The sequence below is a fragment of the Scomber japonicus genome, chromosome 13 (genome assembly GCF_027409825.1).
Source record: "Scomber japonicus isolate fScoJap1 chromosome 13, fScoJap1.pri, whole genome shotgun sequence".
Lineage (NCBI taxonomy): Eukaryota > Metazoa > Chordata > Actinopteri > Scombriformes > Scombridae > Scomber > Scomber japonicus.
In genome coordinates this window covers 10,101,945-10,128,197 of record NC_070590.1, presented here as the reverse complement: position 1 = coordinate 10,128,197, position 26,253 = coordinate 10,101,945, and the positions used below count along the sequence as shown (strand labels likewise).

At 37.3% G+C, this 26,253-nt stretch overlaps 2 protein-coding genes across 2 annotated transcripts; one reads left to right on the top strand and one right to left on the bottom strand.

The window, feature by feature from the left end:
- Window positions 1–2,735: 2,735 nt before the first annotated feature.
- slc22a21 (solute carrier family 22 member 21) lies at window positions 2,736–11,829 on the top strand. Its single transcript, XM_053332191.1, has 10 exons — window positions 2,736–3,158; window positions 3,823–3,926; window positions 5,084–5,238; window positions 5,348–5,519; window positions 6,040–6,166; window positions 7,757–7,854; window positions 8,963–9,177; window positions 9,412–9,594; window positions 10,544–10,679; window positions 11,745–11,829. The coding sequence occupies exons 1-10, from the start codon at window positions 2,760–2,762 to the stop codon at window positions 11,827–11,829; spliced, it is 1,674 nt and encodes a 557-aa protein (XP_053188166.1). The 5' UTR covers window positions 2,736–2,759.
- Window positions 11,830–17,386: 5,557 nt separating this feature from the next.
- On the bottom strand, window positions 17,387–26,253 carry LOC128371813 (organic cation/carnitine transporter 2-like). Its single transcript, XM_053332190.1, has 11 exons — window positions 26,047–26,253; window positions 24,862–25,044; window positions 22,516–22,619; window positions 21,666–21,820; window positions 21,342–21,513; window positions 20,632–20,758; window positions 19,551–19,645; window positions 18,718–18,932; window positions 18,087–18,269; window positions 17,838–17,973; window positions 17,387–17,450 (listed from the first exon to the last, which is right to left on the bottom strand). Exons 1-11 carry the CDS (start codon window positions 26,251–26,253, stop codon window positions 17,387–17,389), a joined length of 1,641 nt encoding a protein of 546 aa, XP_053188165.1.

The following is a 26,253-nucleotide window of genomic DNA, read 5'->3' as shown; positions in this document are numbered from 1 at the left end:
ATTACATTAGCAAAACACTTTTTTTGTGAAATTTAGTTCATTTAATGGATTACTTTGCATTGCAGTTGGCTTATCATGAGTTAAGCATTGTATAAATTCTGTCACCAGGTGGTGCTGTAGAGTCAGTAAGAAATTATTTGCGAAAGTGCCGAGAGAAGAAAACTCTGTTCAGTGTTGTACATAGCATGACAGTAGCAGCCGTCTGGTATTTGGTACTTTCCCTTTCCGGTTTGTGTCATTTGTTAATTTGTTTCGGGACTTGTTAGAGTGTTTCAGGATCTGTTAAATTGTTTCGGGACTTGTAAATTTGTCTCGGCACTTGTAAAAGTTTTTCGTGTCTTGTTAATTTTGTTTTCTAAAATGTACATTTGTTTCGAGACTGGTAAAAGTGTTTTGCTAATGTAAATTTGTTTTATGATGTGTAAAAATGTTTCACATTTTGTATTGCTGTTTTGCATTTCACGGCCACTGTACAATTCATCCCCTCAGTGTTGGAATTATAACCAACACTTTTCTGATGAACATAAAAAGTTTCATAACTAAATCCATGAATCTTACCTGCAATCCAAGATCTAACCTTTGGTTTATAAGTTGTTCCACTTAGTTATTTTGATTTGAATGTTGTGCTCATATTATTTTCAGTAATTTAACACCAATTAAGTTGCTCATTATTGATGTGGGTAAACCTGTAATATCATAAAAATTCTTCCCTTCCTTCTGGTGAAGTCACTCCAACTTTTAAAAATATCTTATTTTGGTTTCATGGTTTATTATCCTGTCATTGCTCTAATAAGTGGATGGATCTTACATGTCCATCACATGTTTTTGATTAAAAAAAAAAAATCCATTAATATATAAAAGTATGTGTGGAGTCATCTATATGTGGCTGCTACCATGAAGTTGTGGCTCACATTTTAGAAATTACCCATATTTGTGTTCTGGTGGAGAGATAGATGAGAAAACTGATACCACTCTCTATCTGCTTGTTGAGTATAAGGCTACACTCTGTAGCTCTGTTAGCTAAAATTAGCACAAAGACCAGAAACAGCTACAGCTCACCACATTATAACTCGCTTGCTTAATATGTACAAAAACCAAGGAGTAAAAACATCAATTTGCCTTTTTATGGGGGGGTTAAGCACTCTGTTTTCTTGGCTGGAAAACAGTAATTTCCTGGAGTCTCCGCTGGTTGCCTGGCAGCTGCTCAGAGTTAAGAAATAGTCTGACCAATAAACCCCCAAACACAACAAATTATTGTTTCTACACTTCAATTTTTGTCCAGATTAAACAAACTAAATATGACGTGTCAAGTTTTAGAGGTGCTGCCAGGTATTATTTGTGTTAAGCTAAGCTAACAGACTGTTGGCTTGATATTTGCGAGACGTCCTAAGATTGATTTTATGTAGCCTAGGTTAACTCTTTTTAAATAATCCTTTAATGTATCATATAATCAGCTGTTGATGACTGTTTTTAGGTCTTTCCTGGAAGACAGCCAGAAAGTGTTAGCTGCATTGTCGGCAGTAGATCTTAAAGGAGTTGCAAAAAGTGAAAGTAAACACCTTGGACCAAAGATAAATAGTAATAATCACAGTTGTCACAGCAGAGTTAAAGGGGATCAAAGTGCATCTTAGTCTCGTGAGGCAAGTAGTTCAAGGGAGAGAGACTGTGCCTGCTCTCTCTCTATACCGTGTTATAATGATGGACTTTTACAATGCAGTTACAACAAATATCCTTACCATTAGGCTAGTTGTAGCCTAAAACAGACACTGCACTGGATTAATTTTGTTTGACTGATGGTAGAAAGATGTTGTGAGGTACAGGAAACGATCCAACCCCCTTCTGAATTGTTGAGTGAGTGAGTGAGTGAGTGATTGGTTGGCCAAATGTTGCCACCTCATGCATCTGTTTGGAATGAAATGCCCCCCATTGATTCTTACACGGTGCAGCCATTTATCAGGTGTTGACCTGCTCATGTTTATTAATTGAAATCCTGTGTTGGAGGAGAAAATCTGCAGGATCTCAAATGTTGCTTTTACACTCTATATTTGTTGTAAAGAGATAACAAAACAGACTCTGCAAATGTACTGTATATGAAGTAAATGGATACTCATTTGTTTTATCTGTTGGAAAACTTCTGACAAGGTGATAAAGTAGTGAGGAAGGCTAAACAAATGTCTAATTGCACTTATTTAACCTAAATTAGTTCCAGTTGGAACAATGCCCCTCAGGACAAAGTCTTCAGCTTGCTCTTCTATGTTCCTATTTCCTGACAGCTGTATTTTCTATTCTGAAACAAAGTTAGTAGACAAGTATTTTTGATTAAATAATAAATTCTTCACACAATCTATATTTTATGACATTGTAGCCTAATGGTTCTGTTTCTAAACTGCTCAGAATTGAAAATATAGGCATGTTTTTGAGACTGTACTGTTGCAGGAGGCCTTTGTAAACAGCATTAAAACATGTATGACACATTTTATTACATTTTATTATGTGCTGTAGCCTGTATTATAAAAGACCAGTTAATCATTTCGAGAGTGAGGTTTAAATCATGTGTGGTTCATTTTGACAACGGATTGTGCCTCTAAAGAGATGTTAATATAGGAAACCTCTGCCAAACAAATACAGCGGGGGATGGGTGGGATGGTTGAGTGGCTGAAACAAAACTGCAGCCTTTCAAATGACCTCTCCAAAGTGCCACATCAGTCCTCCTTATAAACTCTGCCAAACTGTGCGCCCGGAGCGCGGCAACCACAAACATGACCGACTATGAAGCCGCAACCGCTTTCCTCGGGGAATGGGGACGTTTTCAGCAGCAGGTGTTTCTCCTGCTCTGCCTGAGCACCATCCCCAATGGTTACACCGGCATGTCTATCGTGTTCCTCGCCGACACACCACCTCACCGGTGCGTCGTACCGGCGCACATCAACCTCACCGCCGAGTGGAGGAACAGCAGCATCCCGCTGGAGGAGGACAATAACAGCGGCGCTTTGGTGCCCAGCAAGTGCTCCAGATATAAACTTGATGATATACAGAGTTTCTCGGAGAGAGGCATGCTGCCAGGTGTTGATGTTAATCTGTCTAATGTGCCAAAAGAAAGCTGCTTGGACGGGTGGGAGTATGACCGAAGCGTCTACATTTCTACCATTGTGTCTGAGGTTTGTTGAGTTATTGTTAAGTTTAGAGGAAGCTTCAGTTGCCTTAATTCTGAGGGACACTTTATCAGGCGTTACCTTCTACAGGAAGTATGCTTGAACAAATAGGCCTAGTTACTTTTCACTTAGGTCTATATAATGGCCAAAAATAAGTGTGCACATGAAATGATTCATAAATTGACATTCATAAAAAAATCAACTGGACAAGTTAAGAAGCTTGTAAATAATGTTTCAGGTCGTAATGGCACATAGCTCTACTGCTGATCTACTCTTTGAAAAGGGCAAATAATAGACATTTATCCCACTGATTTAAAAGAATATTTTATATTTGGATTGATTCTTAATATATGAAAGAACAAAGAGACTTTAAAAAATCCGTGCAACACCAGAAAATGAGTTTCAATGCTCCTCCAGAACAGTTTTTTTTTTTTTTTACAAATTTTAAATTCTACTAAATTACACAGAGGGAGTATATTTTGCCATAATTATTATTAGTAGTAGGATTATGTTTTGCATTTCTATTAGTCTTTTTTCATATATGGTTAGACGTTTGATATTTTACGTTTGTCATGTTTGGCCAATTGTTCTTGCTAAGGCATTGCAACTGGAGGAATCTCAACTATTTGTTTACTTGTTGCTAATTCACAAGGCATGTGTGTTTTTACAGTGGGACCTTGTCTGTGATGACAGGTGGAAGAACCCACTGACTTCCTCCGTCTTCTTCTTTGGTGTTCTCACTGGCTCCTTTACCTCTGGACAGCTGTCTGACAGGTTATGAACAAAAAATTAACTTTAACTTTTTCAAAATAGAAGTAGCACTTTCATTTTAGTTATATGCTACACACTGTGTTATCCTTTAAACCAAAGCCAATGAAAAGCCAACTAAGTTCATGCATGTGGTGTGCTATTAGCAACTTGTGCCAAGACAAGTTCAGAATGTCCTTTCACCGCTTTTAGATCTCAGCAGGTCTTTCATATTGCCAATCACCAGATTATTAACTAATCACTATTTCAATTATTTAAATGTTGATTTGTCCAAAGATTGTTAAGAAACTCAGGTCAGTAAACAAGAAAACACGTCAGCTGTAGAGTATGTATGGCTAAAAAATACTTTGTAACAACTTTCTGTTTTCCTTTGCTCTTAGTAGAAATTTAAAGTCAAGGTGAAAGCAGGAGAACATTTTCAAACACGTAGTCTGACTATGAAGGAGAGATATAATATGCGATGTGCCGATTAAAATTCAAGCAGCTGTGTAAAATGTTAAAAGATTTCCTGGTTAACACTCGTGTTGTGTGTCCTGCTCACATCTCAAGTCAAAATGTAGCAAAATGGTTTTAAAATCTACATTAATTAATACTTAATGGTGAAGACTTTAAAATATACTGACAGAGAAGCATCATACATAGTATCATATCATTCAGGTAATGTGCTAGCAATCACCTACCTACACAGCAACAGAGCTACATTGTCATCCAGAGGGTGTCAGTTTCTGGCCAGCCAAACCAGTTCCTGTGAAAAAATCTCTGGCTGCCTTTTAGCTTCTCATGGTGTGACTTCCCCCCACAGTTATTTGCTAACTTTGTCTGCCATTTGGTGGTGGACAGAGTAAACAATGAATGAAAAGTGCCAAATGTGCACATCTCATTAAATTGCATTTAAGGGAGCAGATAGTGTTTGAAGTTTATTGGATATACACATCTACCACACATTTTTAAAAGTACAACAAAGCCACAGAAATAAATGACTGTGACATTTTTGTGCAGGGTCATCTGTACATGTGACGTATTTCACACAATGCAAAATGTATTCTGCTCTTACACGGAGTCAAAATTTAAGGTTCATGGTGACATTTGAATGACTTTTATATATATATAAAGCAAGCCAACAAAGTCACTTATCTGTGCTTTATATCTTTTTTTTTTTTTAGGTATGGGAGGAAAATAGTGTTGTTTGTTACCATGGCAGTCCAAACAGTGGCAACACTGATCCAGGTCTTTTCTCCTTCCTGGCCCATGTTCTGCGCTGTGTTCTTCATTGTGGGGATGGGACATATCTCCAACTATGTGACTGCATTTGTGTTAGGTATTTTTAATCTCTTTTACAGCCTAAAATGTATTTAGTGGCTAACTTGTTCAATGTCTGAGACTGTATGACTGTATAATTTGAATCACTCTTTATTTCTTCTTCTTAGGAACTGAGCTATTAGGCCCACGTGTGCGGATAATTTACTCCACTGCAGGTGTGAGTCTGTTCTTTGCTTTGGGCTACATGTTGTTGCCGCTGCTTGCTTTCTTCATCAGAGACTGGCGGATGCTTCTCCTAGGCCTTACCCTGCCTGGTTTCCTCTATGTGCCTCTCTGGTGGTAGGTAGGTGTGTGATTCTTTGCATGTGTGTGTCTGTGTTTGCATTTATTTGTTGATAGATGATGTCACATGTTTTGTCATATTTGCTGTCAACTGATAATTATTTTCTATAATGCTGGCAGGGGGAACCTGAGTGCTTCAGTATGTTGATCTTTCCCATCTCTTCACATCTGTCTCATTTTACACCGTTTTTCTCTGTTGATCAATCAGCATCATTCTTGCAATATAATTAATATTTCAAATACACAGCCATCCATTGGGGTCACTATGTATGGCCAGTTTAATAACCAGTATATAACCAGAGTATCACTCTATGAAGACGTCATTAAAGCTTTGCAGCTAGTATTGAGTAGGTTTTATCTTAATGGAAGCTCTCAATTTAGCATTAACCCATGCTGAAAAACAAAATAACGAAGAAAAACCTCAGTATTACTTTTGCTATGCCTTTGTTGCAGAGGATTGAACTTCTGACTCTCTCTCTCTCTCTCTCTCTGCCCACTCTGACGTGTAATGAGGCAGGTACGTACCAGAGTCTCCTCGGTGGCTGCTCTCTCATGGAAGAGTAGAAGAGGCTGAGGCCATACTGAAAGATGCTGCGAAGAAGAACAAAATTGAGCCTCCACAGGTCATCTTTGCTCCTTTGCAGGTGAGCTCCTTCTATGTCTTTCTCACTGATTTCCTGGCTTGGGGACATTTGTCTGACTGCTGTGGTAACCAAATGTAAGTGTACAGTATAGTTATAATATAGTAATGTACAGGATGTCAAACTTGAATGGGGGTGGTTGAGATTTCTGTTTACATAGCTTACAGTCAGTATAGCTTACATTTTAGCTAATGGCAGTATTTGTGTTACAAATTACAAATTATGGGGAAGGATTGTATTCCTCAACAATGCTTCCTTGAGGAAAACCATATTCAATATATAGTCTCTCTGTAGTCTCTGATACGTAAGCACCCAAGCTGATAAAAAACTGTCTCAACTGACTGAAACCAAGCGAAGGCACGGCCAGATAGACCCACCCAATTCTCAAGTCTGTCAATTAAAAATGTTGTGGTTGACTGTATTGAATACTGCACAGGTCTGAGAGAAGGACAGTCACATTGTTTGCATCCACAATAATTCTCAGGTCATTTACAACTTTCAGTAGGGCTGCCTATGTGCTGTGGTTTGCTCGATAACAAGATTAGAATTTTTCTAAAAATAATGTTGTTGGTTAGATGAACAAGTAGTTGATAAAAATAATTTTCTCTAAAGGTTCCCTATCAAGTAGATTAGAAATAGGTATTGTATAGAATATGCTTAATAGAGGAGTTTATTATACTTGTTATTGTGAGTGTGGAAACAGGATTTAAACAACTTGGTTGGGATGGGGTTTAGAGCATGAGTTGAAGACTTCATCCTGTTAATTACTAGCCTGGCTAACACCAGATCCTACCACTTCTGAGCGAAGTGGAATGTTGCTGGAAAGAGAGCATGGGTTTATCCAGGCTAGTTAATTACCTCACTCGTGGCATCTTCTGACATCGAATCAAAAGAAGATGTAATAAATGGAGGTCCACGGGCAGGGAGTTTGAACAATTACAATGGCACTAATAGAAACTTTTTTTTTCTTTGAAAACTAAGCAAATTCTTTGTATTTGATGAGTTATTATGAAGACTTAGAGCAGGTGATAGATTCAGTAGACTATCAGTTGTGGAAAAAAGATTTGGGATTACTGAATTACTGTAGATTATAACTTGATTTTTAAAAATGTTTTATGTATGCATGTTCTAAAGGTTTATAGGAACCTAGTCAAATAAATTGAATTCACACTGGCAGCAGACTGAAGGAGATGGTGTTGTTGTCCTCCCCTATGTCTAACCTGTGGTTTATGGTGTGGTTGGTTGTTTTATTCTATTTTAACCAACATATTATTCTGCTTTAGGATACATTCTTGTTTTTTTCTATATACAGCTGTAAAAATCCAAAATATCCCACAAATATATTATGGTAGCTCAGCTTGTAGTGCAACACTGATAAATGAATTAATAGTATAGTGAAAAAAGCTTCGTAATTGTTACAAACATATGAGATTGTGCCTCTATTCACCCTGATCCTGATGTCCTGGTGGGTACCATACTTACATGTGGACACGTGCACATGCATTCAAAAGCTTCTCTCTAATGAAATTAATTCTAGTCTGATGGCTCTGCTTGTTAAGTGTTTGTTGTTCCACGTGCTCTGCTGCTCCACAGAAAGAACTTCAATTTGACAGGAAGAAGGCCCACAACATCTGTGACCTGCTGCGTTCAAGTAACATTCGCTGGATCTCTGTCACGCTGTGGCTGGTCTGGTGAGTTCCTGCTGTCCCATCTGACCTCTACATTCAGTACAGTGACCCTCCACGCACGAGTACACACACTGAAGCACACACATGCAGACATACACACATGCTGCAATGCTTATATGAACACACGCACACACACGCACACACACGCACACACACGCACACACACGCACACACACGCACACACACGACATGCACACACTGTTTAAGCCTCTTCATGCATCACCTCGACCACATGTCAGTCCATTTCACTAACAACAAATAATGACCTGTCGGGTGCTGTGAAGCCTGCAACCAAGATCAAAATCCGGTTTTATGTAACTGCACAGTATGACCGAGTCTGAAAACAGATGCAGCTTGATTTTTGTTTTGGTTTCTCCCCAAAAAAGGAAAAAACATCCATGATTTAGAAACAGTTTAGAAACACTCTTATGAGCTGCAATCATAGAAGGTAGATAAACATTAATTTGCCCGTCATTTTGCTACAGCTGAAGGACTACTCAACTATGCAATAAAAAAAATAAATAAAAAAAAATCAAGGATGCCAAATATTTGTCTATTGCAATGCCTGTCACTACAACAAAGTTTTGATTCACTTAGTAGAATTAAATGCTTATAAATCCTTCTCATATTGACATTTCAGCTTCTTCTTGCAATAACATTTCATTATTAATTAAACAAGGCTCTTCCTCTGCACCCAGATAACACTTTTTAGTCTCCATCCCCAAGATATGTGTTTTGTTGATGTCCTAATTGTCTGTGATTGCATACTGCTGTGTTTTTGTCAAGACACAAACTGCTAATGGCAAGCATGTTTTTCCCCACCAAAGCACCAAAGCTCATATTGCACTATTCCCTAATTAATGTCAGGAAGCACATGCTGATAAATAAAAGAACTGACAAAATCACCAGATTTAGATTAGTATCAATAAGGTAAAACAACACTTCATACATATTTGTCATCTACACTATTCTGACTTCTTGACTACAAACACTGATAAACTAACAGTATCATAAACACACACTGACTACACTGCAGCTTCATACCAATGGCCAACACAGGAAAATAAACACACTGTAGTTTGGTATTTATGCTTAACAATTATCCCAACAGGAACATCTTGACGATCGGCTACTTTGCTCTTTCCTTGAACACGTCAAACCTGTATGGTAGCGCATACTTCAACTGTTTCCTGTCGGCTTTGGTAGAGATGCCAGCTTACACTTTGTCCTGGCTACTGTTTCGCTGGTGTTCCAGGCGACTGACTCTCTTCGCCACTCTCTTCATGGGAGGATTGTTTCTACTCCTCATTCAGCTCATACCAGCAAGTATGAAACTTCAAATAGACAATTTTGTAAACCCTGGATTCCTATAGCTTTGATTTCTGCCATTTGCTCATTTGTACTTTTATGTAAGTCATGTAATTCAGTATACACAGTATTATCATTATATCGTATGCTCCCATGCACACAGATACAGACATTGAACCAAGAATTTGGAATATTCATCCTTAATTAACTGCTCACATGTGATCTAACAATTTAATGCCATGCTCCCTCTAGACCTGATTCCTCTTGCCACAACACTTGAGATGTTGGGGAAGTTTGCAGTGACGACAGCTTTCGCTATTGTGTACGCCTACTCAGCAGAACTCTACCCAACTGTACTGAGGAATACAGCTGTGGGTGCCTGCTCCATGGCCTCCAGAATAGGCAGCATCATTGCCCCATACTTCATTTACTTAAGTAAGGATGCTCTTATCTCTGTCTGTCTAGTAAGTAAGTCCAGTAGGTTCATGTCCCAGTTCTGCTGAATTTCATTTCACAGTACAGACACAACAATTTCTCTATCTTCATCTTCCTGTTTGTACACGACCAGAGAACTGAAACAGTCACCACTTTTCTCTTCGATTTTATGGACTTAAACCTCCTTCTCTTGAAGTTACAAAGCATCATGCCACTACCCCCCTGCATATTTTGACGTTCTCAACATACTACATGAATGAACTAAAATTAGTGAAACGTCCTTCTGTTATCTAAACCACTTACCCTTTTCAGGGAGAGAGAAGAGAAAAAAGAGGCTAATGCATGCTTGGACACGCACTCACACTTGCAACCACACTTAAGGGCAATTTATACTCTCCAGTTCAACTAACCTGCTTTGTCTTTGGACTGCAAACACAGGGAGAACAGAGAAACCCCCACCAGCTGGCCCACCAGGATGTTTTTTCTGTCAGGCAGCAGTGGTACCAAATGTGCCATTGAATGTTTTTTTCTCACTTTTGATATTTTTTTTGTAAATAATCAAAGTAAAAAGTTATCATGTACAAAATCAGAGTTGTTTGTACTTATCTAACATACTTCTTTCTACTTCTACGTAATTAGAAACAAGAGGCTAACAAGAGGCTGGTGCTTCTATAGAAATAACACAAAAAGACACTCATAAGAAAGCATGAAAGTTGATTAGTAATCAGATCAGATAGAACAGCACTGAAAATACCAATCCCTTGTGTTAAAATGTAAAAAATAATTCATTTAGATTTAGTGGGCTAAACTGAAAATGGTGAAGCAGCAACATCAAATAACTTCTTTAACAGTCTTTCCACCTTTTGTCTTGTTGTTTTTTAACGGCTCTACGGTTCTGCTCTTGCCAAAGCTGTTTCTCACTGTCTGCTCCTTTGATGTGTTGCCACAGGAAGCTATTCCATTTCACTGCCTTACATCCTCATGGGAAGTCTTACAGTTGCGTCGGGGTTGCTGAGTCTCCTGCTGCCCGAAAGCCATGGAATGCCTCTGCCTGACACCATCACTCACATGCAGCCATTCCCTGGGTAACAATACACTTCCCTGTCATGATTTCCTAGAAACCTTGGTTATTATAGATTTGGGTGGTTTGTTCATTTTTACGATGATTTTAACTTAGGTTTGAGTTAGTTGTTAATCTGGGTTTGGTAGTTCTTTTTTCTATTGGCATTAGGGATTATGATCTTGATTTAGCCTCACGTGTAAAGCTTTAAAAAAACATTTTTAGTTATTGGAATTCTTGTTTAATATGTGATATAGTTTAGACAGCTTTTCAGTTCAGTTTAGTTTTGTCTTAGCTTTAGACTTGTGATAAAATCCCAAGAGTTTTGCAGGATAAAACAAATGCAAAGACGTAAACAAGAAAAAGTGCCCGATTTTAAATGATTAACTTGTGTTACATACATACTTCAAGCAGAAATACATCCGCCCTTTGACCATTTTACAGTTCACTACAATTGACCCTAAAAAGATCAGAGGTTACTTACCTGCTCAATAAGTAACTTCAGACTTCAGAGTCCAAACATTTAGCTCATCGAGACTCATCTGCCCTTTGGCTTACTCACACAGCATTTTGGCGTACTTTAGTGCCCTGTACAAAGCAGTCAGACATAATAAGGACAACATGTACAACACACTATAATAAAACCCATGTGAACATTATACAGATGAAGAAATTATAGCTTTATGCTAGCAATCCTCAGACTTCTTAAAAATATGCAATGCAATAAAAAAAGTAGTAAACGGCTGAAGTGTGAAGATCTAGCTGATAAAAAAGTATGTTGCAATACAATAAAGTATAGCACTCAATAGATGTTGTAGACATAATACCTGCTGTAATTTCAACAATATTAAAGTTAGGGGCAAGCATTTGTTAACCAATGGTTGTCATCGGCACCACCTATATACTGTATATTTAAAAATAGACAGGACATCAGATGCACATATATTTCAAAATGCTCTCCACCTTATTTTGGTCACAGTGATGTTCTCAGTTGCCACCTTGCTCACCTACAGTATGTTTAAGAACAGGGTTCAACAGCAAGACCCTTGAGTCATTTCTGTAACCGTGCCAATTGTTTTTTTTCATCTAGATGTCATAAGAAGAAACCTTATAGACTCACCGACGCTACAGAAGAAGAAAATGCTACGGAAAGGAAGTCTTCGGATGTCCTTTGAACAAGGAGCTGTGCTTATAACTGTCTGAGGGGAAGAAATGGACTAACATCAAGCCTCTGTGCTCTTTTCTGCTAAATGGACATTTGTCAGAACTACAGTAAATGAATGATGATTATTTTCTTGATAGATTTTGAAATTATGAAATATGTTTTTTATAGACTACAACAGGACCAAGGAACATAACAATTATTCAACAATATCATGGTGTCTTAAAACACAAGTTCAAGTAGATACACTCATCCATAAAACTGGAGTTATGGTTCTTCTGTATTAGCAACACAATACTGTAAACTGATTGTACCAATTATTAGTGTTAATACTGTTGTTCACTGTTTTAACAAAAGTTATAATATTCTGAAATTAATCAGAACAAATAACTACATGTGCTGTTACATATGAACAGTTCCTTGTTAATATTGTTTGTGATTCAAGATAATATGCATATAGGGGACCAGAAAAGTCATCCTCCTGTCCTAGCAGTCATTTTGTTACTAATGGCTTTGTGAAACTTGAGTAGAATATATCATTTTAAAAATCTACATTGTTTATGGTTATACACCATTTGTATTGTGTTGTTTAGTTAGCTTACACTCATTTCAAGTACACAGTGTATGTATAAGTCAAGTCTTTTAATTTCACTCTTTAAACAGAGGTCATAATGTAATACAAATACACCAGCACTGATTAAAAAATAAAATTATACATTTTTTTTTTATAGTAATGACACTCAGTAGCAATATTGTTTTGTTATTGATTATTGTAAATAATTTGCCACATAGTCAGAGTTGAAAAGCAACACAGGTTGAGCATTCACTTTTAGTGATACATGGACATTTTATACTGGTGAGATAAACAAACATGCAGAATGTAATTTGGTCTTTGATAAATTCATTAATGAGTAAAGAAAAGTTAAAGTTATAATTTAGATTCAAGTCCTTGCCAAACAAGTTCACACAATGCTGACTGCCAAATTCATATCTCAGTATTTCACAATATACAGAGTTTTTGGCCATTTATTTTGCAGCTCTTTTTGAGTTTCCAGTTGTTTTAAGACCAAATTCATCAAATTCTGATTGTAATTTTGCATTGGTTGTGTGATGCTGAAACAATTTATCAACCGTTTTAAAGCTGCAACAGGAGGTTACAGCCAGTGGTGTGCTGGCCATCTGGCATACTGGGTCAAATCCCGATGGCCCGGTGGACTGCCAAAAAATATATTTTTGGGCCAGTGGAAAGTCAACATATAATTTTTACCGACCCTCTCTGTGTGCATGTCATTTGGGGAGCATGCTGCATGCTTGTGTCGGGTAATCACAGCTGAGCACCCAACTTTACTCTCACTGCCAGAAGGTGGAGACAAAAATCCAGCTTTAATGTTGGTGGAGGGGAAAGGGCCGGCATCAGGATGCAATGCCATTCTTACACAGTTCACCACAGTATTTGTTAGGAACATTTTCACACAGGAAGCTGAGAACATAAAGTCTTACAGTGTACTTCTGACTATAAGGCAGTATAACAAAATTAATACAATAACATGAGGGTTTAAGTTTCCATATAATTTCTTAATAGAGGAAATATTAGATATTAAGCTGTTACAAGATACTTCACATGATGTCAGAGGAATCAAAAAGCTGAGAAGCAATGTATCGAAATAGCTGTTTAATCTGTCAGTAAAATTCATTTTTTATGCTTACTTTCACCATATGTGTTCTGGGACTGTTCAATACCTGAACCTCAGAAGACACAGATACAGATGGCAGAAGATATTTGCATGGCCTTGGACAGTTCACCAGTCTATCACAGGGTTAACACATTCAAACAGACTGCACATTTACACTATTTTTTACATTTTTGGGAGAAACCCTTATGCGTAGGACCTTCTTGTGAGTTGGCAGAGCTAACTGCTGCACGACATTTGAAACCGTTAACAGGTCAGCTACTCAAAGGTAGTAAATAAGTGTGATGTTTTACACAGTGATGTTACTGAATAACACAAAGACTTAAACACTTAACTGGCTTCCATCCCGTTGACATTGTCACTTGTGTTTCTTTTTCTTCTGCCCGGGTTTGTTTTATTTAACTTTAATTATTAACTACTTTTTAACAATTAACATTTACTTGAACTACAGTCGTGCAGTTTAGAGTGCATCTACAAGACACAAAATCTTATGTTTTTGGCCTTGCCAGCAGTGTGTGATGCCAATGTCAGTCAATCATTTGGTCTGTTGGGGCACCACTCTGGTCTAGAGTGAATTATCACAACAACTAGAGTGACTTTTTCACAGGCATCAACTCTTGGATGAATCCTAAAAACTTTGGTGATCTCCTAATTTTACCTCTCTTTCTTAAGTTAAATTTCATGGCCATTTCCATATCTTCAATATGATTTATTAATCATACTAACACCACTAGCAGGCTCACATTTTGGTCTTTTATTATCAATTTAATCAGTTATTATGACATTTTGTAGAGACATTCATGTTCCTTGTGCATAAATTGTACTGATGATGTATTTGAGCTGAACTGTGCCTGGTTCTACATGGTGTAAGTTAAAGCCAACTTACATTGCAATCATCAATGATTTCCTGTAGAGCTTCAACTTTGTTCTTCCTAGCATCTCTCACTACAGCTTTTGCTTCCTCCATTCTGCCTTGATATAGCAACCAATGGGAAGTATGAGGATATTATTTTACATTGTCACTAAAAGAACTGTAATTGAAGTTGATAAAGCTAAAGAAAAGGTAAACAAGTAATTTTTCCAAATGATCTGTAAATCTTATCATGGTAAATTGGTGTTCTCAGTACCAGTCTGACAGCTATTCTGAAAAAAAAGGATCCAGAATTTATTTCCATAATTACTTTAGCCACCAGGGGGCAGAAAAACAAACTCACAGATGGACTTTTAGCACCACATCACTGCTTATTAAGTTGGTGACAGACAAAGACACAGAGCCAGGGGAGGTCTTCACTGTCTTTGAGGGGTAGTCAGTGTAACATCTTATACTTGTACAGTACCAGTACAAGATGGCAATAGTACAATTACTTGTACCTTTCCTGATACTACGACCACTACTACAGCTTAAACTAGACCAACAAACACTCTTGTACATGCAAACACACACCTCAGAGACTATCGTAGATTCGTAGATGTCAGTGCTATACGTCGATGAGTACACACATCTAGTATCCCTAAGCCGAGATTTCGGACTACATCCAACCTGTATTTGCATCTGCTCCACTCCATTTTCCCTTTCACCACCTCACAGTCACAATTGCACAAAACACTATAATCAACATTTTTGGGCTTTGGACTATATGGTGCCAATTACAGTACATTTTCTTTTACTTTCATGTATAACCCTGGAATGTGCTATATTGCTTTATCAGCCTCTATGAGGAGATCCCTTACAGCAGGGTTAATGTACAGCAAATGAAGCAAAATATATAGATTATAGAAAATATAAAATAAGTAATTGGGCAAAACTGCAGTAATATCATTTCAAAGTTTGAGTTGCACTGTTTACGACTGTGCTGTAACATCTTATCAGTGCTGTTAATTGTTCAGATCTACAGTGGGAATTATAGTCTAGGCTCATATTTCATGGCAATCACACTGAAATAATTATGCTAGAAGTTACAATGAAAATGTTTGGCATTCAGTCATAGTATTGTATTTATACTGTAGAAGGCTGAACTCACAAAGCTTTAAAATTCTGAGCCCACATCACGGTAAAACTGTACAATGTCTTAATTATGAACATGTAAAAAGTGATGATTAAGTCAGAATAATAGAGAAAAATAGGAATTTATTGTTTGAAAACAAGGTGGGAAAGCTGAAACTCTACCTTTTTTTCAGGCAGCTGTGTAAAGCATCTGAAGTATTTCTTCTGACATGACAGCATTGCCCAATCTTGGGACAAGTTAATCTCAGGAAGCAGAGAGTGGTGACTAGGAATGTCAGTCAGGAAAACGAGGGAAAGCACTGAATGTGTTGGGCAAGATGCTGACACATAGCATGAAGTAGATTGCTGGAAACGTCCCTATTGCCACAGGGACACTGTGGTGTCATTAAAATCCTCCACAGTCCCATAATCCTTTTGTTTCCCTGTTATCATTTGTCCGTTTACAGCTTGCAACTATGTCTTGTGACATCAGGTCTGACCTTAGTTAAGTGTCTCGAAGCTGGAAATCATTGGTTACCCTCTTTCTAATTGTTAGATAAGCGTCTCTGTCCAGACACCACAGCGGTCCTGGAAATGTCCCCACTATACTCGGTGTCCCAGAATCCTTTTCTTCTGTTACCACTGGTCTATTTACTGTCTTCTTACATCTGTCTTAGTACTTTGGTGGTCCCAAGATTTTTCCTCTTGTGATACCAAAAGGTTGACATGATAATTGTTAAAGACACTCATGTCCCCCTTATGAAGAACTGTAATAACTTTTGTGATTCTAGACATCTAGTCATGTTTGTAAATATTAGAATTAATTTGTAAAGCACTTTTCTAAAAAGTGCTTGAAAGAAAAAAAAACAGCAACAGCAAAATAAAGTTAAATAAAAAATATATATATATAGCAGCAAATTAAAAAAAGATACTGAACAGGCAAAAAAAAGGCCAGGCAAAAAAAAAAAAAAAAAAAAAGCCAGGAAAAAAAAAAGAGAATGAAATCAACTTACTGCGGAACCTCACCACAGTACCACAAAATCAACCCAAGTTAGTAGAGCGAGCGACTGACTGCCAGCAGCTGGAGTGTGAAGGCGATTTTCTGAAGTGGTGTTTTTTTTTGGGTTTTTTGCCTGGCTTTTTTTTCTTGTGCCAGACTTTTTTTTTCTTTTCTTTTTTTTGCCTGATCCCAATTCTCCATCGTACCCTCCTGTGCGTTATTCTTAAAATGAGGACCCATGGAAAACATGAACTCAATAAATAGTTCCATACTCTCAATACATTGACATCTTTAAAAAACAATAATTAAAACAGAGACAGAAAACAATGATATGAAGTCGGATCTGTTCTTCGCTCTGAGGTCAGTTTAGAGAAAGCAAAGGGATTATATCACAGTCACATTTGATCAATTAATTCATAACTACGTTTTTTAAATATTATTTTTGCTGAATTAATGGCATATTCATGTATTTATTGAGTCATTCATTTATTTTGATTTTGACAGTTTCAGTCCGCCACAGTCCTGAGCTTGCATTTTATTTTTTAAATAGCACATTTTTAAAATAGCACCTTGTAATTAATATTTTGTATTAACTTTTGTCATTTAATATGATTCATATCTGTATATTCGGACACAGAACAACTGACTAAGAGAATAAATCCTTATCCTAATCAAACTTTTTTGTTGTTGTTGGAAATGCTCACATATAATATTTCTCAATTTACACCTCAATGAGAAAAATAACGTAACATTAATGTATTTTTAAAAAACAACAACCACTAAACCTTTAATGAAAAATGTATTGAACTTCTAACAATGTATGTAAATAATAGTAACACTACTCTACATCTCTACACTTACGTCTCACCTATATGTAGTCACTAGATAATCATAGTCAACTGTCCAAGAATGCCACAGGTACTGGGACTTCTTTTCTAGTGACGCATGGACACTTTATCCTGTCGTGTTGAGAAAAGACAAACAGAAACAAACAAATAAACAAAACATTATTTCTTTTAGTGTTGAGCATGTAGGACAACTAGTAAATAACAACATTTTTAAGTAAAATTGTACAATCATTTGTTTACAGGCTTTCTTTTTTAAATGTTCATTTACTAATATGTCCTCTTATAATATCCCATCTTCATTTATCAGCTTAATATTATTAGTTTAAACATAAATGCCTAGTGGGAAACACTAATTATTAAATAAAATCTGTCTCCATGAAGATAGCCATTTTTTCTACATTGAATGTTGGACTTACATTATATTGTGCTTTCATATATATAATCATGAATTTGACACAGGAGATAAAGACAAAAAAAACTTATTTTTTAGAAACCCACCTTCTTCTTTGAGACATATGTTCAATAGTTTCAGGTAAAGGTCGTCCAAAACTCTCTGGAAGGAAGAGAGTAGCAAAGGCAGATGCGACAGACAGAGTCCCCATTGTAATATATGGCAGAGGCTTAAAGTATGTACCTGTACAAGGAGAGGTGAGAATTAAAATGGGGAAAGCTCTCAGCCTTCTTTAAATGTGCATTTAAAGAATGCATACATTCAGGAGAATTATTATCTAAACCTAGTTTACTCACCCATGTCCAACAAAAAAGGTGTAATGCAGCTTCCCATTCTGGACACAGTGGTGCATAAACCTGTCGCTGTGTTCCTGAGCACTGTCGGGTAAAGCTCTGCTGTGTAGGTAAACATCATTGACGCACCAGTGGTGATAAAATATTTACCCGCCATCTCCAGTGCAAGAGAAAGATTTGATAAGCCTAATGGAAAATGAAATTGTTTGTTTTTGAACTGAACAGAACGGAAGTACATAAAAACCCTGATAAGGTTTTCAGCACTTGATGAATCATGGCTGCATGTAATTCAATGTTTGGAGATCTTTACACATGCATCTACATTACAAAACTCATGTTTAAGTAACCCATAACTAATGAATGACTCATAATAATTTAATAATTTAATTATAATTAGAACTGATGCAGGATGTATCATGACTTTATGTTGCTCAGCATTAAAAATGATCAAGTCACAATAAGTTAATGTGACTACTTATAGATCATAGAAAGTAAAAATCTATTTATTAGAATTTTGCAGCTTTACACCAAAAAACTGTTTGAATTAGCAGAATTCACTCACAATTTAATCTTTGCTTATTACGTCAGAGTAGTATCTATCTCTTGTAATTCTGAGCATATTTCTTCTGCTTACTTTGAGGTACCATCTGAATGAAGAACAATGACACTGCTCCAAGGAGGCAGGTAGCGATGACAGATAGTCGTCGTGGAACGTAACGCAGTGCCAGCCAGCTGGAAATGTATGCTGGCACCTCCACAGCAGCTGAGATGAAACAGCTGATATAAGGATCGGTATGGAGTTGGGATGTGTTGAAGGACAGGCAATAGTATCCAGTAATCATTGTGAACCTGGGCAGGACAAAGATACAGAGTGCATAGGGATACCACTTATTGACACTATTATTACCAGCACTTTCCTTACTTCATGCCTGTCAAAAAAGATCAATAAGATCTAATAAACTAATTGCAATGAGTCTTCTTGATCCCAAGATATTGATCCCTCCCAGTCAACAGGAAGTAATAGTGCTCTTGGATTCAAGTAATACTGGTATTGTGACCTTGCTAGCCTGTGAGTAGGCTTGCTTAAAGGCTGGCTTGGAGCCTCAGTACCAGAGGGGTAGTAGGCTAGAAGTGTGTGCAAGTATTGATAACACCTCTCCACATAAAGATATGTTTTAGAGTACATTTCAACTAAAAACATGGAGGAAGAAACATACCTTAGCTTTAGTTTTGGTTTTGATTTTAAATTAATTCAATGTACTACAAAATTTGGACAGCAGCATTTGTATTTTCTTTTTTCATTGTTCGCAGTGTTTCTGTTGTTGCTGGATGCAGCGTTTTGTTTTTTTTTGTGCTCGCATTTTTGTAAGTTGCAGTGTGATGTGGTAGCCTGGTCACCGTAGTAACTGTTAATAATGCAGAAATGTTCATTGTGAGCTTATGAAGATTGAAGGGCTCTGTACTCACGACACAAAGCAGAGAATTAGTGTTGTGATTCTGATGCTGCTGATCCTCATCAGGTCGAGGACATTGTAGTTTTCCTTAGTCTTTGTCTTATTGACCTGCAATACAATACAAAACATCATTCTTATTCTGTTACTCTGTTTTTGTGTGTCTTTTAAATCTTCAATTCTCATCATGCCCTATATATTCTAAAAACTAGCCTGAGAATATTCTGTACTTACTTTTAATTTATATGTGTCAAAATTAACATCCACCAAAAAACAGGTATGAACTTTTGTCTATTATCTAGAATAAAATATAATCCAGTCTGTGCTGGGTACTTTACACCAAATACAAGAAACCTGATAGTGATAGAAGATTAGTGCATGCCAGCAACAGGCATCTGTATTAAAACATTAGGGACAGAGTGCAATGTATTATTCTCAACAACACGTCCACCGGAGGGACAAACAATCAGTGCCATACTGTAATATGAAACCAAGAGCTATTGTCTGTAGCTAGCTACAAGTAATAGCTAACTCTGTTTACAGTTAGCATTTCAGCTGATCACACCTTTCAATTAAACAGCTGCTCTGTTCTTACTTTCATGTGTGCTCTCTGTGACCAGCAGCCTATCCAGGTATAGCTATGTGTTATTTTTATGAGATTTTTGAGCTGCAGGCTGTCTGTGCAGGTTTGGTTGGGTCTGTCTCTTTTACTGCACAACACACACCCCTGTAATGTTATCCACTTTTGTCTTCTTGAAGGTTAAGATTTCTGGTTTAGCAGCTTATAAAACTTAGTTCTGAGTTATTTGCCTTGATGGTAATGTATCCCACTGCACAACAGCTTTTAGGGTGTTCTTCTGTTGTTTGCTAGCAGACTAAAGTGACAAGGAGGCACGCAATACAATGTCAAAGGAGAGCAATTAATTGTTTTCCCCTCTGGGGTGGATGGGACTTAATTGCATACTGTCTCTCTGGAAACTTCCTTCAAACATGAGTGTCACACAGGAGTATGTTGTTTATTATTTCTGTTAGCATATGTTTTCACTCAACTCAAAGTCAACTAAAGTCCAGCACTATTTAAGTCAAAGTCAACTTACGCTGTAATCTTCAAAGATGACTGGTGGAGCCTGAACTTTATTAAGCTTAGCAGCCTTTTTCACTATGGCCTCAGCCTCCTCCACTCTACCCTGAGAGAGAAGCCACCGAGGAGACTCTGGGATGAACCTGCCTCAGTAACCAACAGAGAGAGAAAGAGAAAGAGAGAGAGAGAGAGAGAGAGAGAGACAGACAGACAGACAGACAGACAGACAGACAGACAGACAGACAGACAGACAGACAGACAGACAGACAGACAGACAGAGAGAGAGAGAGAGAGAGAGAGAGAGAGAGAGAGAGAGAGAGAGAGAGAGAGAGAGAGACAGAGAGGTTTAGATATGATGAAAGGGGCTTAAATGTCCAGAATAATAGAATTAAGTCATAATATTGATGGATACAGATAACATGGCTATAGATTCATTAATTCACGAGTTTGACATTTGTATGTAAAAGCATGATGACATTTTTTGAAAAACTCTTGAAAACAAAAAAAGGTGCAGCCTTAAATTTGTAAGTCTGCAAGTCAGTCTACCATTACTCAAACACTCAAGTATTTACTCCTTGGTTTCAACTTGATCATTTTTCATTTTGACAAACCACTAAACTCTCCTGGTAAGAGACAAACAACATGAAATGTATAATAATTCAGAGCAAGCTAAACAGTTTGAGTAATTTTAACAATGTGAGTGTTCTTTAAATGAGTACAACCCACCACCAGAAGGGGATGTAGACCAGGCAAGGCACAGACAAAGCCAACTGCAGTGATTTCCAGTCCCTTAAAAAGTAAGCTAACAAAGGCAGGATCATGTAGCCAGCAGAAAAGCCTAACATTGTACCCATAGATGAGTACAGGACCCGCACATTGCCAGTGAAGGTCTCAGCGCCTGCAGAGACAGAGAAAGACATAAAAATGGAGGGACATGTGAAAAAGTGAAAGGCAGGTAGACATGTACAGTATTTTTGACCAACTGTATCTACACTATCTGCATGTATTCAAAAACTGTCATTAATAGGAGAATGAGACGTTCAGATGTACCTAGCACTAAAGCAGCTACAAAGTTGGACATCTGTCCCAAACCATTGATGTAGAGGAGGATGGTGTACATAATCCATGAAGAGGAGAAGACTTGAATGAAGGTAAATACTGTCTGGACTGTGATAGTTGCGAAGAGAACAGGTTTCCTCCCAAATCTGTTGAAAGAAGTTGAACCATTAAATGAATCAAGAAAAAAATTGTAGGAAAAAAAACTTTTTGTGCTACTGAAATAGATACAGTACACTGAAAATAAAGGGCCATGGTTGGAGGTCTGACCCACAGATGTGCTCATCCCATAAGAACTAATTGAACTTTAAAATTATTATACTAAAATAGCTAAGTATTATTTATAGTGGGCTTAAATATAGGACCATATTCAATGGCATTGTATATACTATTCGACTATAACACAGAAGGCCCAGATGTTCAATGCAATGTTAACATCTCCACAAAAGAATGATTATCTTTCACAGTCTGTATAAAGATATACAGACAAGATATATAAGTATAAGAATCAAATGAATTTACTGTTTAAAGTTGGAGACAACAAGACCTTTAATAAGTGGTGTAGTGTTCAGTATCAATAGTAAGTCAGAAACTAATCAGTAACTATTGTAAAGTAAGCCAAATTTGTTTTTCCAGGTTTAGGAAGGAGATTGGTAAGACTAGGGTAAGAATATTGGGGTAAGCCAATCAGAGGCAGAGTAGGGCGGGGCATGACTTCGCCATCCTGGGGAAAAAAAAGTTGCACACAGTATATAGTGTATAAAAAGAACCACAGGTTTAAAAGTATCTTTTCAAGCACTGCATATGTTGTATATAAACCACATTGAGCTCTTTTTATCAGTACCTGTCAGCAAGCTGTCCTGAGAAGAAGCATCCACAAAGAACACCCAGGAAGAAAACAGTGGAGGTAAATGGCTGCTTCCACTGCTCACTGCACACCAGGTCAAACTGGAACAAATCCATGCATTAACAGCTGAACAATGAAATACGTGGACCTGAGGATGTCCATATTGATGCAATGCATTTGCTATGTGCTCCACTGCTGCTAAATGGCACCTATTCTAGGGTCTGGTCTGATTAGCTTAAAGGATGAGGCTGGTGTTATTATACATGTTTGTTTTGTTAATATACTAAATATTAAATTAACAATGTGTTACTTCACTTCTCAATACTTTCTGACCTTCCAACGTCTCTGCTCAATGACAGAGCACTGTACTGTATTTAAACAGGTCTCAAAGTGGCATTGACTGAATTCTCCATCAGATCAGATGTTAAAAAGGAAAAAAAGGTAGGCTACAAGTATCCTTTAAACAAAATTGCTAAAAATATTTTGTTTACAAGGGAAGTATGCCTCGATAGGGAATAGCACCTTCAGCATCATTTTCCAATCAGTGTCCTGACCATGTAATGACATATTTTGTTAAATCTGTGGAGCTTATTTTGTGTGTTTCAAGTACCACAGTGCAAGTACCACAACTGATAGATAATCAAGGCTATGCAAATCACATGTCAGAAATGTCAGCGGTGTGGAAAAAAATACAGGTTGGATAACTAAGGCAAGCACTTTAAACATGCAGTCAAACTCTATTTTGTTGTGCAACTAGTGAACCACTGCACAGCACACTGTATTTTAGAGACTGTACATTTAATGATAGTTACTGATGTAGTTAATGAAAACTGGAAATCTATGACCAGCTTCACAATTTGAGGGCAGTGTTTGATAATAATATCACATTGACAACACTGAGTATCTCCTTCTCCCTTATGTTTGGCAGTCTACAACTGTGAGAGAGATTTATACAGTATAGTGATCATTTGATGTATTTCTTGTATATTGATATTATATATGTTACAAATGTTTTTTTCAAACTAATGGGTCAATGTTTGTTCTCAATTCAATTTGATAGTAATGTCACTGTGACCCTGTTGTAGAATACATTGTATTCCTAGAACTCTTGAACTTGTTTCCATCCGAGGGTTGTTTGCTAGTCTGATGGGCTATCTAGAGGTATATATATAACCATAACATCTCTGTAAGATCATCATATAATAATATTCATAATAACTTTATTTGTATAGCATCTTTCATAGAAGAAATGCAACTCATCAAATGCTATACAACAACAGAAATTACATGCATCAAATGCTTCACATGAAAAAGAACATAAAATCATGAAAAGAACATTGACGTAACATAAGATGGAAAATAAAACCTACCTGATAACATGAATAAAAATAAGAGATAGTAAAATGAAAATACAATACATGGAATGTGTACTTCTGTGGTGGAAATTTGAGACTTAATAAGCTAAAACTACTGCACTACAATATGTCTTAACACTGCCATTTGCATATCAATATGCTCTCAGACATATACCTTTGCACTATTATTACAGCATACTTGCACTAAAAATGTCATGGCTACCTCGACCACGTGCTGCTAACCACTACAGTCACTTATTTTCCCTACCTCATTTCACCTTTACTGTACATAATTTTCTTAATGTCTATTTTATGTCTATTTTAATGTCCATTTTATGTCTATTTAATGACTATTTTATGTCTATTTAATGTGTGCACTTCATGGCGAAGCTTCAAATCTCATTGTACTTTGTATAATGACAATAAAGGCATTCTATTCTATTCTATTCTATTCTTCTAAAAACTCACGAATAAAAAGTACACACTATGTCAATCAGTGCCTAGGTCGCTGAGGCCACAGGCACACAGAACTTTGCTTTTCCTAACTGACACAGATTCACCACCAGTCTTGATTAACCCAAACTGCCCTCTTCCAGGTTTCCACAGAACAGGTTTAACCTCACTGTGGGTCTTATCTGTATTGGACGCAACCCAAAGTTATCCTAGAAAGAAACCACCCTAAATGGTGCTGCAGGTGTTAAAAAAATACAAACTACAGTCTTTTTTTTATTCAAACCTACCAACCACAGACCTCACTCTACGGCCATATTTATTTGTAAGAAGGTGTAACAGTTTGGAAACCCTGCCTTAACAAAAACAGCCTGCAGAACATTAAAAAAAACATGCTACACACACATAGGAAGAGAGGCACATGTCAAGTCAGTAAGCTTTCATTAAGACACCTATAGATGAAGAAGAAACAAAGTCTCCAAAACAGATACACAGACCACGGTGATGAGGAAGGCAAGGCAGACAAACTCTCACTCACCTCAGAGACTATGGTAGATTGGTAGATGGCAGTGCTGTAGTTCCACCCGTCCACGCATTTCTCCTGCTCCAGGTCAGTGAGGTTGACGTCCTTACCAGGAATGAATCCCTGAGCAGAAAGATTTCGGACCACATCCAGCCTGTATCTGCTGCATTTGCTCCGCTCCTGTTTCCCATTCACCACCTCACAGTCACAATGGCACAAACACTATAATTAACATTTCTTTTTCAGTGAACCTATCTCTCTATGGGGCCATTCTGTGCATGTGTTAAAACTGTGAAGCCTCAGTGGGCTTTGGACTATATGGTGCTGATTACAGTACCTGCACCTTTCCATTTATCTCCTGTAATGAGCTATATCACTCTATGAAGAGCCTCTATGAGGAGATCACTTACAGCAAGGTCATACAAAATATGAAATATAGTATTAAAAAATATTCAGGCAAAACTGTACAGTAGTAATATCACAAAGACTCTTTTGCAAAGTTTCAGGTGTACTGTCTGTGACTGTGTTGTGTTGGGCATAGGCTCATATTTCATGGCAATCACAAATGTTATGTTGTTGTTGTGAGTGAACTTAACCCTGCATTTTAAAATGGCACAACACTGTGTGAGAAAGTTTGTTAAAACTGAAATGCAAGGCTGGTTTTTAGACAGTAGCCATGCATACAACTATTGTCCTGGAATGTGGCCATTCAGCTTAAAGCCACTCAATCAAGATCCAACACACCTAAAACAAGGAGAGACATACTTGATGACATACTTTCTTAAATTATACTACATACTTAGATCATATTTTGTTTGACTGCATGTGTTTGACTCATAGACAAGCAGTTGAAGTCATGTGTAAATAATAAGCTTCATATTGGTTCTAAACTATTTGGCTTCCACCTAGCATAGTATCGTTTAGGAGGCCTTTTATAATTGCGGATTAGAAATGTATGCAAATTAAAAAGGGTTCATTAAAACATTTTGTTATTCAAAGGAAACGATCTGAATATTAAAGTGACGCTTTTTAATCCAAATTTTACATTTTATAAGAGAGTTGAAGATGTGGTCGGTCTGACCCTCCCAGCCTCTGCCAAGGAGCGCAGGGCACATCAACTGATGCATTTGGATTTTGGCTTTGCATAAGGACCAAAACCGGATTTGGTTTGAATGCAAATATGGAACAGCCTGCACTCACCTGTACGGGGATTATAGCACTACGCCAATCTCGGGAAAGGTTGACATCAGGAATCAGGCAGTGATGGGTTGGTATATCATTCACAAAGACAAGGGTGAACGCACCGAATCCATTTGGCATAATACTAGCACAGAGCAGGAAGAAGACCATTTGCTGGAAACGTCCCCACTGTCCCAGAAAGGCAACGGCGTCAGCATAATTTTTCAT